General features: G+C 41.2%; 2 protein-coding genes across 2 annotated transcripts in view; both read left to right on the forward strand.

Annotated features, from left to right (window-relative positions):
• Positions 1 to 414: 414 nt before the first annotated feature.
• On the forward strand, positions 415 to 4,648 carry LOC130160891 (inositol monophosphatase 1-like). The gene is made up of 9 exons (XM_056363665.1): positions 415 to 558; positions 1,389 to 1,481; positions 1,715 to 1,854; positions 1,990 to 2,094; positions 2,566 to 2,611; positions 2,726 to 2,834; positions 3,145 to 3,253; positions 3,837 to 3,988; positions 4,164 to 4,648. The coding sequence occupies exons 2-9, from the start codon at positions 1,419 to 1,421 to the stop codon at positions 4,289 to 4,291; spliced, it is 852 nt and encodes a 283-aa protein (XP_056219640.1). The 5' UTR covers positions 415 to 558; positions 1,389 to 1,418; the 3' UTR covers positions 4,292 to 4,648.
• A 2,146-nt stretch (positions 4,649 to 6,794) lies between these two features.
• The window catches only part of cdh7a (cadherin 7a), a 132,701-nt gene continuing 121,525 nt past the window's right edge, over positions 6,795 to 17,970 (forward strand). Inside the window, exons 1-2 of the mRNA XM_056364768.1 lie at positions 6,795 to 6,878; positions 7,175 to 7,247. The gene's annotated coding sequence lies outside the window, so the exon portion shown is untranslated. The remainder of the gene's footprint in view (positions 6,879 to 7,174; positions 7,248 to 17,970) is intronic.

Here is a 17,970-nt window from a genome sequence, read left to right on the forward strand (position 1 = left end):
AAACCACGTCAGGAGCCGGAGTGTACTCTTTAATTTCTCCAAAACATGTGAATGGGTTTTTGCTTCGGAAAAATCAAGACTTAGGTCAATACACGCTGACATGAACACCGAGAGGATGGAATTTTTTCCCGCTGCATTGTTCAACGTTTACTTACTGCTCATGTCAGCTGATGCATGTACATGTGTGACACACAGACGTGCACAGCAGGGTGTGTCTTCCTGTGACTCTGCATTACACGCTCTAGTCATCGCACAAGAATTACCATTAAAATGCGTGAAAATTTTCCACCACTTGTGTCGACCACAATGCGGCATCGTGTTGTTGCAGGTCTGCCCTCATGAGAACAGAATGTTTTTTTTTCTCTCTTTGGGGTTGCTATGGGGAAACATATGAAGGCGGTGCTAGTACTTTTCCCACTCTGTCATGCCAGCCAAGTTTTTTTTTTTTTTTTTGAGTTTCCTCATCTCTGCAGTGAAGCAACTTAAAGTTAAGTTTTTCAAAAGAAGGTGCACTAGCATCCAGGAGCTACCTCTGACAGCACCCTCTGACTTCACAAGGTAGGTTTTTCATTCATTTCATTAGTGCGTGGATGACACGTGTGTGTGCATAAAAGGTGTACAGGTGTGTGCTTATCAACACAGCCGATGGATAACTGTTTATTACCTCTTTTTTTGTCATTTTTTCTTATTGGATTTATCTCTAAACTCTTTATGTTGGGTGGATTCATCACAAAGCAGCTTCTACTCTGCGAAATAAGATATTTCTAAAAGCAGAGATAATGCAGATAAAGATTGGTAGCAAGACTTATGGTGTGATTTTCTACAACAGCAGAAACCAGTGGGTTGAAGGGTGGTGTCTTGTCCTGGAGAAACACGATAACGCTGTCCTGCACATCAGCTCACATACTTCCTGTAAACACTGAAACCAGTTTTGCCTGCAGCGCTTCTGAACATGATAAAATTTTAATTGATAGTGATATGACAATTTTTTTTTTTTTAAACTTGTACGCCTCCGCTTCCAGAAAAAAAACAAACCTACACCTTTAGCAACATGTTTGTTTCCTCATCGCAGTGACTTTCAAGTTGAAATCTTGTGGCATGTGGTTGTGATTTAGAACAATGCAAGACAGATGGATGCCAGCTGCTAGAGGAAGTGTTACGTAACTCATTGTGTTGTAAGAAAAGTTTGATAATCACGCACATTTGTAGTATTTTGTTTTTTTTGGCCTCAGAGCTTTAACACCTTTTATGACGACCGCTAATCGTAGCTTCCAATCGTTTTATATTTCTTTAATTTGCGCTTTAATGCATGTCATATGAATAACACTTTTATGCATGTGTGATTCATTGTTGCACTCTTACAAACTTTATTTTTTCTTTTTTTACAGCTCTCCCTAAGTAAGAAGTAAAAAAAAAAAATGGAGGACCCATGGCAGAAGGCGTATGACTTTGCTGTTGCAGTGGCAAGAAAAGCTGGAGCGGTATGTCAGAGCCTCTTAATGTATTTCTCCTCCGGTGTCTGCATCATAAAGTTGGTTTCCATCCACCTGCCTTCATGCACATTTTCAACTTGCACTACATGTGTATGTGCACCTGACTTTAAGGGTAGAACTTGGGGGAAATTTTTTGGGGAGATTTTGTGATTATATTTTAACCTGAGGATCTTAGTAATGAATTTCTAAGCACATTCTAATAATGTGTCATTTCTTTTTAGGAAATTAGGAAAGCTGGGGAGAGTGAAATAAGGGTCATGACAAAAAGCTCCACTGTAGACCTTGTCACAAAGACTGATGAGAGGGTGGAGAAAATCATCATCGGGTCTCTTAAAGAGGAATTCGGAGAAGGCACACACTGGTGAGGCTTACTGCCACACACACACACACACACCCATGATTATGTTCGCTTGTACGGTTTTGTAACAAAAACACAACATTGCTCAGGCTTGTCTTGATATTGCTCATTGTACCATTGGTTCCCTCTGTGCTGCAGCTTCATTGGGGAGGAGTCGGTGGCGAAGGGGGAGCCGTGTGTCTTAACCGACAAACCCACGTGGATCATTGACCCGGTGGACGGCACCACAAACTTTGTACACGGGTAAGATGCCACGAGGACAATTTGTTGTGTTACTGGAAACACTTTCGGTTATCGGACAAACTCAGTTGTACTTTTTTAAAAGAAGCACTGGAAGTGTAATTTGTCCTTTGTAACTAAACAGCATGGCACCAAATGCTCACAGTGTCTGCATGGGTTGATAGTGTCGCGGATCGATTCATTTGATTCAGCTCATTGGTCCGAAACAGCCATTTGCAACTTTTACATCTCACTTTTTGAGCTGTGGTTTTTAAAGGGGGGTTAAAAACCAACCCAGGGATGTTTCAGAACCTGTCCATTAGGACAGAGCAGATTTCTCCTCCTCTGGCCACCAGCAGAGCCAGACTAAAGACACAGAAAACATATTGAATGAGTCGTTTATGGGGAATTTCACAACTTACACAAACAGTAAAAAAGAATCTGTCTATCAACTTCTCTAAAACTCATTAATTAATAACTGATACTTCTTCACAGGTTCCCATTTGTGGCTGTGTCAATTGCCTTTGCTGTCAATAAGGAGGTATGTCAAATCAAATGCCAATTTAAAAACCAACCATTTAAAAAACAAAAACAAAACAAAAAGCATTTTATTCACAATTAGTACATGAAAGCTGAAAAGAAAATGTGTTTTCAGTTGGAGTTCGGTGTGGTGTACAGCTGCTTGGAAGACAAGATGTATAAAGCAAGGAAGGGGAAGGGAGCTTTCTGCGACGACGAAGCAATTCAAGTGTCCGATGTACAAGGTAATACTCATATATTTATGTGCAGTGCCGGTCAAAGTACACATTGTACTACTACACTACTTCCACACACTAATTTGAATATTTGAAAATGAAACACGAGGATTTCTAAGAACGAGTTCTAAGAATAAATTAGTAAAAAATCCAATATGCATGATGTGTCTAACCTTTCGACTGTGTGTGTGTGTGTGTGTGTGTGTGTGTGTGTGTGTGTGTGTGTGTGTGTGTTTGTGTGTGTGTACGTACCTTAACAGTGACTGTGACACCTGTAATGACACATAATGGTGACTCTTTTGACATGCTGCAATTACAGAAATCAAGAAGTCCATTATCATTTCTGAGCATGGAACCGACAGGAGCCCAGAAAAAGTAACCAAGATCTTCTCTACCATGCAGAAGATCCTCTGCATCCCCGTGCACGGGTGAGTGGTCGTGCGTTGCGTACACAAGACCAGAACTAAAGAGAGCTAAAGCAGACAGCTGTATCCAATGCGAGCTAGCCTGTGAGATAGCCACAGCTAGCCTTAGCTAAAGCTCAAACATGCTAAAGCTAGCTCTGTGGAGTATCAGTAACTGCAATCTTAGCTTTTGACTCAATTCACGTTTATATTGCTTGATGTGATTTAATTTTTTATTATTGTTAATCAAGAAAGTTTTATTTTCTTAAACTAACTAGTTAAACTAGTTAGTTTGTAAATGTAAAATAACAATTTTGATAAGCTAACCTCTTGGTCACTCATTTGGTTATTTAACATAACTAAATGAACTCACATCCAACCTTGCTCACCATGATGATTATCTCATCGCATTATGTATATGGCAATTACTTCTTCGGGTGTTACAACCAGCATAAAGTTAAGGCATTAAAAAAACAGTTTGTGAGCCCGACAAAACTTTAAATCCGTTTTTCTCTCCTTCACTGCCTCTGTGGTTGCAGTTCGCTGTTTTTGTAGGGCAGTGTAGCTGATTTAAATTAATTCATCTCCAACTGATCTGTCCTGACAGGCTCCGTGGATCAGGGACAGCTGCCACCAACATGTGTCTGGTGGCGTCGGGGGCAGTGGAGGCCTTCTTTGAGATCGGGATCCACTGCTGGGACATCGCTGCTGGTGCGGTGATAGTCAAAGAAGCTGGAGGAATATTACTGGATGTTGATGGTGTGTATGCTTTTGAATCTTGATCACACAGCATCGTAATTGATTGCAAAGTTAAACAAGCCATCATGAATGAATGAGAGTTAGTGGATACTGTGGCTGAAAGCAGGATTTGCTCTTTGAAAACGGACTGCAGGTGAAACCCCTCTTATCACCCCCTCTTTGTTTGACACTTCAGGCGGACCATTCGATTTGATGTCCCGAAGGATGGTTTCAGCAAACAACGATGTTATTGCTAAGCGGATCATCAAAGAAATTGAAGCGTTCCCAGTGGTGAGGGACGATGCTCCTGTGCAGAAGAAATGAGAATATTCTCAAACGCTGTTTACACTGTGCACAAGTGCAGTCTGCCGCTATTTGTGTCATAATAAAAGTTACTGTTCTGTAATCACCATTGATAATCTTAATTTGCATGCTGAATGTGTTTCATTGCCTGCACCTTTTTCATTCAAAGGGAAAAATTTCAGCTCAACTGAAGCGACCTTGAGGTCCAATTTGATGACTCTTCATGTGATTTGTCTGTCAAAAAATATTGATTGAAGTGGGGAAACAGCTGTAATTTTGCACTCGGCATTTTTGTACACCAACATAATTTGCACACTTTGTCTTTGGTCTGTGGCTGTCCATGTTTTCACTCGATCTTTCAATACACATCAAATACTCCACTTGTGAATCCGCATTCGTGCAGACACTTGTTTTTGGTTTCATTTGACACAGTTTCAGCTCTGCCACGCCCCCGCTACAACAACAGTCTGCAGGAGGAACCAGACCAGTCTGAGACTGATGGTTATTTTGACTGGATCGACAATCAGTACATTTATTTCTCCTCCCGTCTCATGTGACTCTAATGAGTAATTATCTGATGGAAATGATGAAATTCTGCAGGGATGATTACCTTCATTAGAGGCAGCAGTCATGAGCACTGAATTAAGTCAGTGCTGAAGTCACTTTATAAACATTGGCCCTGTCAAGTGTCATATAATTTACTTACAGTTAACGTCACCATATTGCCTGAGAGCCTCCATTTAAGCATTATTGCTGTTTGCACAATTTATTACACTCATATTAATGTTCACCACCAGAGGTCAGTAATGCATCAGCAATTAAATGGGATTTTCAAGATGCTCTTCTTTTACTTTAGTGGTTGAACCTTCAGTTTTTGCTATTATTATTTTTGTTGTTGCATTCTTCAGTAGAGATTGGCAGCTTGCTCTGATGCATCTTTGTACTTTATAAATACTTCTTCTTGCCTCCACGTGAGACAAATCGTTGTCCCAACCAAGAGACGGGGGATCATTTTTAATTCCTGGTCTTTTCTTTCTTATACCACTGATCTGTAAATTAACCACCGGCTCCGAGATCAGTCACAAACGAGAAAGCACAGAGCGGAGGAGCATGCTGAAAGTGAAAACTAACAGCAACGACAAATGGAACAGCAGCGGCAAAGCAACACGAACAGCAGGAGCAACAACAACAGCAGCAACAACAACAGCAGGAGGCTGGGTGGTGGGGTTGAGGAGCCTGTGAACGTGTTTGAACCGGTGCCTTTGAAACATAAATAAATGTAATTTCTGCATATTATTATGCTATTATACATTTGCCACAGCTGTAAATGTCCGCAGAGGTGTGTTTAGTTCTGGTGCAGATGCGCTTCGTCTTTCCTTCAAATGGCAAAATCTAATTCCCAAGCGCTCCTCAGTATCAGATTGTGATATGAAGCTGTTTCTTTTTTTTATTATGTGGTGGGGAATGGAGTGAAATTATGTGTTGCAGTAGAGCAGGGCAGATAATAGTTGCAAATACAGTACATTTTAACATTTGCTTGAACATGCTCGAAGTGCTGGTTGACTGGAATTTGCCCTCTAGGACAATACAGTAAATGCCACGGAGGTCAGAGAGCTGCACACAAGTTCATAAAAGTCAATTTGGCATATTTATTTGAAACTGTCCTATTTTTTTTCCCCCTCGCCCATTTCATAAATCAAGCATATTTGAACAGTTGATAAACAGCTCTACCTCTAAGTTGAATCCTCCAATATTTGATGCTCTGTGTTGTGTTGTGATCTTCTGAGTCTAAGACCTTCGTGTAAATGTTTTTTTCTGAAACGTGCAACAGTTACGGCGTTTTATTTGCTCTCAATTAGAAAATCCATGGGAGACCTGACGGAACACGACAGCGCTGAAACAAGAGCGCTTGGTTCGAGTCAAATCTGATTCAAGGAACAGTTTTTCTGACTGTGAATTAATCATGGACAGATTATGAGATAATTGGCCCCCGGGCTCAGACAAAAAAGGGCCCAGATTGAAAGAGACATAAGTAATTTTTGTGTCTCTTTGTGGTCGTCTTGCATCTCTTTTTGGTCATTTTTTTTTTGCCTCTTTCTTGTCACTTAGCATCTGTTTTTACTCATGTTGTGTCACTTTGTAGTCAGATTGTGTGAAGTCATGCTAATTTTGTGTCTTTTTATGGTTATTTTGCCTTTAATTTTACTTGTTTTGTGTCGATTCATGGTCATTTTGCCTCCCTTTGTAGTCATTTCCATCCATTTTCTCTCCCGCCAAACGTGTTTCTTTCTGTTGTTGCTGGGAGCAGGTGGTGGTGATTGTTGCTTGACAAAAGCATCAGCTATCATTGCGTTTAATCGTCAACAGTTTATAATACGCCGTCTGAGCGGCGCTGCAGCTTCAGTGTAGACTAGAGGCTGCGGTGAGTCGCTATTGGAAAGTGAGAAAACGGGCCGTCGCTAGCTGGTTAGCACACTAACTTCAGTAGAAGAAAAAGAAGTGATAGAGACAAGTCTTAACATTGGTGTTTCTTTCCACAGCTGGAGAGGCTCTTGGCGAGTGAAGGAACGACGTTTGATGCTGAACTTGCAAAGTTTCTCATAGACTGGTGAGTAAACAGCTGTTGATGCTAAAGCTATGCTATGTAGCATTAGCAAAACCTACAAATAGCTACTTCAAACAGCATTTCGAGAAAAACTTGAGACTTTTATTTTGATAGGCTAAAATGAAATGTATATAGAAAATGATTATATAAACCATGTATTTTACAGCAGTCGTAACCTCTCCTATGAATATAATGAGCACTATGATAAAATATAGTTTTATCACATGTATAAAGTCTGAGGTTCTTATGAAATATATATATTTTTTTAACATCTTAATTAAGAATTTATTTCCTCACAGGTAATTCTTCTAAGCAAGCTCTATCTGCTGATGAAGACCGTGAGATGTCGCTGAAAGCTTGGACAGAAGTGCAGTAAGTGGACCTTTAAATAGGCTTTTTTTGTGTGTGTGTGTGTCAGAGCAAGAATGAAACTTGAGGCTCAACATTTCTTCATGAGGTTTGAATTTATTTAGAAACAATTAATACATCTTTAACAACAAACAGTGTGTTAATCATATATGTTAAATAGGATTATAGCTGTCATTTGTTAACGATTAATACATCGTTTACAGATGTTTCATAGGAAAAGCTATAAGCTGTTTTGACAAATTAATCTGTTTGCTATATTATAGTGTGTTATAGTCGATTAAATGTTTATATACTGCTTATAAACGCTTAATAATGGGGTTAAAGTGTCACACACCAGTTCAGCTCCTGTGCTTATCTACCCAGATACAGTATAGCGGTGTATAATTGCTGTACCTTCTGGGAGACGATGCGTTGTCGAAGGCCAGTTGGGGGTCATTATAAGATTGACAATGATATGTGTTACAGTTATCTCCAGTAATAGATGCACTGTGGTAAGCAGTATGTGGAGGTTAAGGGTGCTATCTGAAGAGTAAATACGGAAAAACATAATAATCAACCTTTATGGTTCAACAAATCATCCAAATGGCCACAACAGCATTTACATCTGGTGTGAGATTAAGTATCTGTGAGCGCAGAGCGTCAAGTTCTCGATGGCTAATTGGAACTGTATTAGCATACAAATAAAACAGCAGGTAAAATGCAACTAAAGAGTGGTGGAAATGAGTTTCTGACCCAAAGGACCTATCGACCACGAATCCAAGATGCTTAAAAGCGCACAGTCACACACACTCACGCAAAAATGTGATCATATCTAATAGAAGCTAACACTACTTACCCACCATCTGCTGATTCACTGCCGATGCAGAGGGCTTGTGTCCATCACCTCTCCAGTTCAGAATCACTGTAGAAAATCTCTGATTAACAACAAATTGATTCTTAAGTGTCTCATTCAAAACGCCCACTGACCGGTTCACTTTTATTAGAGGAATTTCCAAGAATTTCAATGCTTGGAAGAACTATTTCTCTAAAGCATAAATGAGATTTGCTCAGAAGAAGAAGAAGAAGAAGTAGAAGAAGAAGAAATTCAATAGCAAGTATGGCTGCTCCCCAACACAAATGCAATAACAGGCACAGTCTCTACCGAGATGAAGCCAAGTGAGTGATTCGTTGGCGTTTTGATTGCGTGATTTTCAGCTCCTGTCAGATCCAGTCGGGTTCTCTCACCGTCTTGGACGCACCTCAGACCTGGACCAGTCCAAACAATCCCAAACCCAAATACATGCAGTTTACCGAGCAGCAGAGTCTAACATTTGAGAAGCAGGAATGGCATCTGTTGATTGACCAGGCGATGCACCAGCGCTGCAAGTTGCATCAAGAGCAGGGGAGGTTAAAAAGTGAGAAGAGTAAAAAAAAGAGGAGCTCGACATTGGTCAAAAAACGTTACTGTTAAATGCAAATAACACGCAGGCTGTAGCAGATGAAGAGGGAAAGAAGAAGTGAGGAAAGACCTGTTATTCGTGTTGAAAGTGTCAAAATCAAATCGGTGTTAAGTGCTGCAGTGATTCCAGTGTGTAGATTGTTTTTTTTTTTTTTTTTGTGAAGCAGGATCATTTAAATCTTGAAGCAAAATTATTCAAAGACCTTTCCCTCCCTTTTTTTTTTTTTTTTTAATGCAAAGGAGGACGCAATCATCCAATCTGTAGAAATTATACACGATGTTACAGTTAGATTGTAATACATATATTCTGCAATCAATAGTGTGGAGGATATACTGTATATTATACCCTTCAACCAATAGTGCTGGGAGGTTAAGAGAGCAACGCAATGCTCTAAGATAGCATTGCTGCTTGATTTCCTAATTAATGAAATTGAACACAGAGAGAGAGAGAGAGAGAGAGAGAGAGACCATGACGACCAGAGAAGCCTCCCCACCCTCAGATATCCACTAAGCGTCCACCTTTTCTGGTTCAATAGAGCCAGACACAAAGCGGGCTGCAGGAGATTGAGTCTGTGGATCCTGTGGGTCCAGCGTGAAACCACAGTTAGCAACAGTAGCCGTAATCAAGATGGGGGGGGGGGGGGGGGGCAGGAAGCCTTTAATTTGTGCTTGTTAGCATTAGCTGTCATCATTAGGTAAAAGAGGCCTGTGGTCGCTTTAAATGCATGACAAGAGCGCTGTACATCATCCAGTGACATACAGCACAACTCAGCTCCAGCTCAGTGAGATTATTATAGTGCACATATTACAGGAAGATCTACTTTCATTAGTGCCTCTGCCTGTTCTTTTTTCCCCCTCCGACTTTTTGTCAGTCAGTTTAAGTCATGTTATGCAAAACATCTGAAGCAAAGCCAAAGAAATTAGCTTGTCCTGGCCGGCAGCCATATTGACTTGTGGGCTCCCAGTCCCAGTTGTTTTTGATGCACTATTACGCTAATATAAAAGTTTAGACACGTATCATCGAAGCGTGCACGCTCAACTTGTGCTTTCTGTCTGGAGCGGATCGATGTTCATAACCCTGCTCGAGGAAATTAAGGAGCGGTCCGGACATTGTAATGAAATCTGAAGCTGAAAGTTTTATGAGACACGACGTCGTGAGCAGGTGTCTATCAGAAGCTGCTCAAAAGTTGCGAATCAATAGGGATATTAACGTCAAACTCACACAGATATAGACAAAAATCAATAGTTATAATCCTAATTAATAGCCCTTGAAGCTTCTCTTACACTTATTCTAACGGATTTTTTGTCCCTGCGAGGTTTCCTCGACATATTAATTGCTTGCCTAAGTGCTCTATTTTCTGAGCACTTTGATTAATCTTCTTTGTCTTTTCTGTCCATCATTATTGATCTATTAAACACGCTCTTAATCTGCTTTTTAAAACCCCCTGATTTAATTACATCTGCTGATGCTGTACTTTACATCTAAGTGAGCACATTTCTTGCACTCACCAACCACTTGTCACCTGTCCGAGTGTGTTACAGTCTAAGGGGGTTTTTTAAAGTGCGAGCGCAGCGGCGTGTGCGTGTACGTACATCCTCTCGGTAAATTACCCTCCTCCAGCAGAATGGTCTAACGCTACTGGTTTCTTAGTGTCATTCAAGATGTTTGAGATGTGAGGGTGAGGAATCAATTTCCCTGCCTGGTGCCTGTGTAGGCGTTGGCAATTAGCAGTTACAGCCGTCGACCGGTGGCAGATGGATCAAACTGCAGCGGGGGGAAGGTTTCCTATTAGCTGCTAATTTGACGAATAACCATGCAAAATGTACCAGCTTCACTTTTGCACTTTGGCACTTTTAATTGACAAGAGTGGTGGATCTCATGAAAGTTTTCAACTCTAAACGGAGGAATTAAATTCTGGTGATATTTTATATTTATCTCATTGTGAACGAATCCAATGAAAAGTCCAAAATAAGCCCCGTCTGCGCAGCCAAAGCCTGATCACTCACTCCTCTGTGTCATGGAGCTCTATTGTTGTCCCAAAACCCAATAAGCAACACTATTACACTGGCTAAGATGCCCCTTTAGTACAATGCCCACTGACGATGGGGATTATAGTTGATTTTTGAGTCAGTCCTGCAGATACAGTCTGCCATGCTGCAGTTGTTCCTGATACTGAAGTATCATAGTGACGTCCGGCTTCCAACAAATGCAAACTGGATATCGACAGTTCATTTACATTTACATCAACATTATTGTAGACTAACATTAGCCTCTTTTATATCATTAATAGTGTTGAATTATGACGGGTGGTGTCGATGACCACGGAGGTTGGTGACCACTGCTCTGCAGCTCCAAATGTAGATTAATCCGTGGCTGAAAATAGTCCTCAACAAATACACTATTTCCTCTTGTTTTGAGTAATGTTTGATAAAAGCCGTGCAGCTGCTTTCATAAATTATGTAGCCTTTTATAAAACTTAATGGTACACGGTGTAATTAGTGTATAAATAGGAAATATAATAGGCGAGATGGAAAGATCAGAAAGTCTGTTTCAAAAACAAAACTTTAAAAGACGGTTCACCCAGAGACAACGCGATGATGCGTTCACAGGGTCTGGGTACAGTTTTTTTTAGTGTTGTTAGCTTTGTCTGTCCTGACAAAACATAAACCAGCTTATTATATATATATATATATATATATATATATATACACACACATATTTCCTTCCAAGAAGTTGGATGTCTGGTCAGATTCTCAAAATAGGACGTCAAGCAGCCATTCATCCATTCATTGTGTGTGTGTGTGTGTGTGTGTGTGTGTGACGAGGCCACCGGCTGGACCGTGTCACCTGTTTGTCTGCAAACAGTCCCCCCACCCCACCCCCACCCTCTTCCCCGACTCCGTAGAGGGGAAACACAACACGGGGGGGGGGGGGGTTATTACGCATGGGGAGTGACCACGGCTCGGCAGCGGGGCGACCCCAAAAGGCAAAAGCATTCATGCATTTGAATAATCTATTGCACCAACTCACACATTTGCATATCTGGGCACTTCCAAGTCACTGGGGCACAATGATTCACTTCCCTCCGCCAGAATGTGCTGTTACTAGTATGAAGCAGGATGGATATTAAGCTTGTTTGAATCCGAGTTCCCTCATGAATCTTTAAGGCTGCTGTGTAATAAAAAAAAAAACAGAAAGCGACGGCATCAGACTGTGGAATTACTTTGCTGTTTCATTCTCAGACATCAGTGACTGCAGGGAAGTTTTGTCCACCAGGAGATACCTGACGGGGCTCTAAATCGTGAAGAAGACTGACATAAGTGTGAATTTAACAATTGCCAGTTAGAGTGTAAAGAGGAGTTGTGTGGTGTGCGGTGAAGCAGTCCCTCCATGCTCTCTGCCTCTTACCCTCCTCTAATGGATCCTGTAATGGATACAGGCTCTGAAGGATTTAAGGATAGCCAGGCTACTCACCTGTTAAAACACAGCTTGTACCAAAGTCTATCCTCTGGCAAACTTTGACAAAACATGACTTTTGTGCTGCAAGCAAATGGTGTCGGGGGTTGTTATTCAGTCTTGTACACATGCATGGCGCACAATGAAAAGTAATTAAATCTGTGTTCTGACCTTTTGTGATGTTTTGACAGCTCTCTGCTGTGTATTCAACACATTTTTTTTAATGAATGTGGAGTGTTTGAGCGCTGATATCCACTAGTGCGCTGCAGTGAATCAACCGAAAGCAACGGGGAACACTGTGTAGTCATGCACTCACCAGTGAGGTTATTGTGAGGATTGTCTAGGAAGAAGAAGAAGAAGAGGAAGAAGAAGAAGAGCACAGAGGAGCTGGAGGAATGAAAGATGTTAGTCTGCCAGTTTGTCACAAAAGCAGTGTGCTCCTGTGTGATAGACTGGCAGACCGTGCTAGCTCAGTATCCTCAGGGACACACAGGCTACTGTTATAGAGTCACATTTTTTGAGAAGCTTCTCTCATTTTCTGAAGCAGAGAAAGAGAGAGAGAGAGAGAGAGAGAGACATAGGAGGAGGAGAGAGAAGCCACTGGTTTGGTGTCTCGGAGCAGACATGGTTAAGTCTTGTTAGGCTGCTTGTGTCTGTGAAGGTTTATGGCCTGTGTCGAGCAGAAAGTCCACAATCAACTATCATGACACGGAGGATAACAAAAAAATATATTTCACTGGATGGATCCTCTCAGCAGCGTTTTGAGTGTGTGTGTGTGTGTGTGAAGAGCTGCCCAAAACTTTTGTATAATGACATCGAGTAAAGCATCAGGACAGTGCTGGAGGTGAGATTAGGAGCTGGGCCTCCACATTTCCTCTTGACACTGTGGGAAGTCGAATCAATTCCAGCCAAGTTAGGTTTATTTATACAGACAAAAGATTGTCCCAGCGGGCTTCACAATCTGTATAGCATAGAAAACCCCCCTGTCCTACTTCGGGTTCAGAGAGGGAAAAACTCAATCTTCCAGTCTGGACAGAGAGAGATGCAAAACGGTTTTTTATTAGGATCAGAGAAGTAGAAATAGTAGAACTAAAATACAATGATACACTTTTATAACATGAAAACTACAGAGTAGAAGAACTAGAACCAGAATAACAAATGTTCAATAGGCTTTGATAAAGACCTCCAAACAGAGCAGTAATATGCTTCTCCATCTCTAGAGAGGTGGGTAGTAAGGGTGTGGAGGTCAGGGTGGTGGAAGGTTGTGTAGCCTGTAGTCAGCAGCCCGGACTTTGCATTCATTTGCGTTAATAAATTTCAGTTGCCTAACCCCGAAACATACTTTGCCAGAACCGCAGTCTCTCGCTAACCCTAACCGAACTGTAGCTACCATTTTTAAAAACAGTCGGGCTATGCAGAATTGGCTCGATGTCGACGTTCTGGTGTGATAATGTCAGCCTCCGCTATTCTGCTTTTAGGCTTTTCCGCATGACTTTAGAGTCTGGCTGCAGGGATTCGCTCCCATTCAACACGCAGGAGAATTAGTGAGGTCGACCACAGAGGTCAGAGGTGGTTGATCAAACCTGGTTTACAGTCTGCGTTCAAGTGCGTCCCAGAGGTGTTGGATGGTGTCGAGGTCAGCGGCTCTGTGGAGGCCGGATGAGTTCTTCAACATCAAACTGAGAGAAACTATCTCTTCACTGGACATTCCTCAAACTGTAACATATACTGTAGATCATTATATACTGTTGCATAACGAAAAAACCACCGCAGATCAAAAATATACGAGTGAACAGTATGTGCACGGAAGATTTTAAAGGTTTTATTTTACAATACGTGCAGTGAAATGCGGGAAGGCAAATTTCTGAAGCTGCACTAAAAACGCTAAGAATTATGAAATGATAAACAAAGGAAGTAAAATTCAAGACAGAAAATGACGATGTGTACGTGGGATTGTGCAGTTGTAGGGAATAAACATATAGAGAAACAAATAATTAAATGAAAAACTGCTAAGAGAGAGAGAGAAAACCCCCCCCCCCACTGTTGTCATATCTTGTAAAGCTGTTCACACTCATCGCCCACGCAACACTGCTGTAGCATCATGGTTCCAGTATCTGTTAAAGATTAAATAAATAAATAACTGTAGCTGTAAAACATGATGGGTACAGACTACATGTCCAGGGTAAGAGGTCAACTAGAGAGCCAACAGGAGCAGGATGGTGCCCCTCTAAACAGCTAATTTCACTCAGTGCCCTGTTACTGTTGCTTGGATACTGTGTGATTCTAATTAACGGTTTTGTGATTCATATGTTCTCCGGTTAACCTCAGTTTACCACACGTGCTACGCTATTTCAGTTTATGAGCCCCGTTCTGCGTCGCGATGGGTCACTAAACTACCGATAAAATTCAATTTCTCAAATCGTCGTTTAATTTGTAAAAAAAAAACCAAAACCAAACTTGTGTCGTCTTGTGGATAGAAGCTCAGTTTGTGGGTGGATCTGTGTTAAAGGGTCACAGACTGACAGCATCTCTGTAGATGCCTATCTCTTGCTTGTTATTTTTCATATTAGGGCGTCAAATCATTATATAAAGTCAACATGTTGCATACTTTTTTTTTGCAAACAATAAAACTCCTTTATATTTACTGAAAGCTTGAATGGTACCCCTGGGACTTGAGCTCTTTTAGCGATTAGGATAGCTGAACTCTCACAGAATCTGCTCTTTGAATTAAGTCCCCCTCCCCTCTCCAGCAGGCCTCTCACTAGGCTGATCGTGCAGACTAATTGGACTCTGGGTTGAGGTGGAGTGTTTACCAGCGGTCCTCTGGGAGCTGGATGAACCGGTTGAGGGGAAGGGGGTGCTGTGGATCCCCTACCATCAGCGCCGGCTCATGGCATGGACCGCTAGTCCTCATAACTGTACCCCCCACACCCCCACACCCCCCTCCCCACAGCATGTGGTCAGGACCCAGGCTTTCGCCTTAAGATAAAGTAGAAATTCTTCTGAGTTCATGTTGTGTTTCTTGAAATCAGGAAAACGGAAGAAAACAACTTGTGCTCTGTTAATACGGAGGAGAGGAGGAGGAGGAGGACGAAAAATAGGAACAGCAGCCATTTGCAACCAAGAAGGAAAAGGCTAATTTATTTGTGGAGCACATTTCATGCAGAAATGCAATTCAAAGGGGCTTTAATGCATTAAAATCATTAAAATACAGAGAACACCACATAATGCTAGCTCTCTGAACTAGCTAGCTTGCGCGTGGCTCAGTAGCTAATGGGAAAAACTGTCTAAAAACGATACTGTCCGGGGATGAACTCCTAACCAATGAGTGAGTCAGCTCACTTTCTCTGCCTAGAGACAACAGTAAAAGAAAAACCTGATTGGATAACTCTATTTTGAAGGTTTTAACATCATTTCTGCAGCTGCTAATAACCAGCTTTAGCATAATTTGCTCTAATTAGTTATACAGAGACTTCTGTTGGATAAGATTTATATCACAGTTAAATAATTTAAACATCAACAAATTAAAACTCACTTCACATTAGAAAGTGACCCACAGCCACAATCACATCAATACTTTCTACCGTCAGTGACAAACTACAGCTTGTTTATACCGGAAGCTTTTGCAGGAAAATGAACTTTTTTCTTTTTTCCCCCACTTTTCCAGTACAGAGCATGTATCTTAATTTTGAGACAATGAGCTCATTTCACAAAATTTGGGCAGACCAGACTCCAATTAAAACTAATGTATTCTGATCACTGTTTTCTGTTTATTTGTCAACATCTCAGAAAGGGAGAAAAATCTTCATCTGCTCCATTATGCTCTCGTCTCGCTTCAAACTGGTTTTGAGTGCGTCTACATTGTTAGTGGTTATGAATGCGACAAACTGAGAGAGCGTTGTTGCCTCCGAAAAAAAATGCTTCAGAGTCGCATTGTCTGTAAATTAAGCAGATACTCTTGGTTTCAAACGGGCATTTGTTTCAATTACCCAGATAGAGCGAGAAGCTGTGCATCTCTGTGGTTTCCTTGAAATTTTCCTGATTGCAGGGGAAGCCAGATGGGAAGCACGACAAGCAAAGAGAGAGAGAGAGAGAGACGGGAGGGGGGAGAGGCTGGAGAGTTGACGAATGTGCTCATGGTGTATGGCATTCACAGTGTCTGAGACAAATCAATTACAGATAAATGCCATGTGCACCAAAAGAATGCAAAGTCTTTTCAGTAATTTTGGTTTTGGAGTCAATCGAAGAGGCACAGCTTGAGTGTCACTGACCGCGTGAAGTGGAAATGTGAAAAAATACCAAACAGCTTTTTATTTTTAAATTTCATGTTGACACCATGCAATCATTTTTATGGGTCACACAATGTGTCGCCTTTCCCTCTACTTCAGCCGATTTTATTTTGGGCACCGTAATTGCGAAAATCTTCCCAAACATCCCCCCCCAAAAAACTCCATACCACAAAGTCCGGAGATTAATGAGCACACGCACCTCTGTCCTGTGGAATCTGTATCATTATTCAGTAAGTCCTGGATTATGATATTTCACAGACAGCGAGAACGCCGAATCCTTAACAGGAACAGCGCTCCCTTTTCAAATTAAAGGTACGATAGCAAGTTTCGGTTGAATAACAGCCGAAATCCAGCCGCCTCGAAATGCTGAATTTTAGCCTTTCCTTTCCTTGTTTGTGTGACAAGTGAGTTCACTTTCTTGTTGCTAATACCCAATTAAGGAGATGATTATTGATTGAGGTGTTGAAAGTTGACCGCTAATCTCCCTTCTCTCAGGATGAGGCGATCAATAGGCGAGTGTAATGAGCAACCTGCTTTCTCAGTTCTAATAAAGAGAATTAGATTCAGACATAGTACATATTTGTAAAACAATGGGTTTGGGCAGATACCTAAGTATTTTTTTTTATTTTAATAGAAACTGACATGTGAAGTACACATGAAAAGGCAATGTTTTACTTTGAAAAAGTTAGCAGTTTTTAGCTAGCAGCAATGCTAATGTAAATAAAATCTGCCAAAAGCCATTTCACGGCCCTTTGTTCTGTCACCTGCTTCTGTCGTTGCGTACATATCCATAAAGCCACCTCTGAAGTTTCAGTCCTGTGCTTATATTTAAATTTTATAAGACCCCTGAGTGCTTATAAACAAACAGTGATTAAGAGCGAAGGTAAGCTAATGCCACCAATAGCTTGAGAACAGCATGATTATGGCTAATTACTTCCAGAAGGCAGTTTTCCCGCCTCCACTGTTTTTTTTTTTTTTTTACCAACTTTGTTATGATGAAAGTGGCTCACGAATGACTGTGTGTTTGTTGCTGACCCATCAAGGGCAGCTAAACAATCAAACAGAGCAATTGTGGGGCCATTATTGTAGAGAGGAATTTGCTTTTCAAGGACGATGCAATTGTTCTTGACATATGGGTCCTATACCGCTCTTGCCTTGATTAGAGTTAATACTTCAGTGAGGCATCTCTTTTGATTTTTTAGTTGCCGTTTTTGCCTTCGTGGCTTGAAACCATCCTCTCGCAGCGTCCTGTAAATACACCCTATACACAGGAACATCTCCTGTTTTAGTGCAGAGAAAATGTCGTGTTCGCCTCCTGGTTGTCACTTTCCTCTGAAATGATGCCACGATGCAGTCTCTGTGGGCCACGTTCTCTTTTCAGACACTGCAATAAAATGCAGGGAAACTTTAGGAAACATTGCACATACCTCTCTGCACATTAAATCACAGACCTTCAGGCTTCCAAAGTTATTGTAAAAAAAAATACAAGATTGTGTTGCAGTTGCAAATATAAAAGTTGTCTGCAGAATGTCTTAATGATAA

This window comes from Seriola aureovittata, chromosome 20 (assembly GCF_021018895.1).
Source record: "Seriola aureovittata isolate HTS-2021-v1 ecotype China chromosome 20, ASM2101889v1, whole genome shotgun sequence".
Lineage (NCBI taxonomy): Eukaryota > Metazoa > Chordata > Actinopteri > Carangiformes > Carangidae > Seriola > Seriola aureovittata.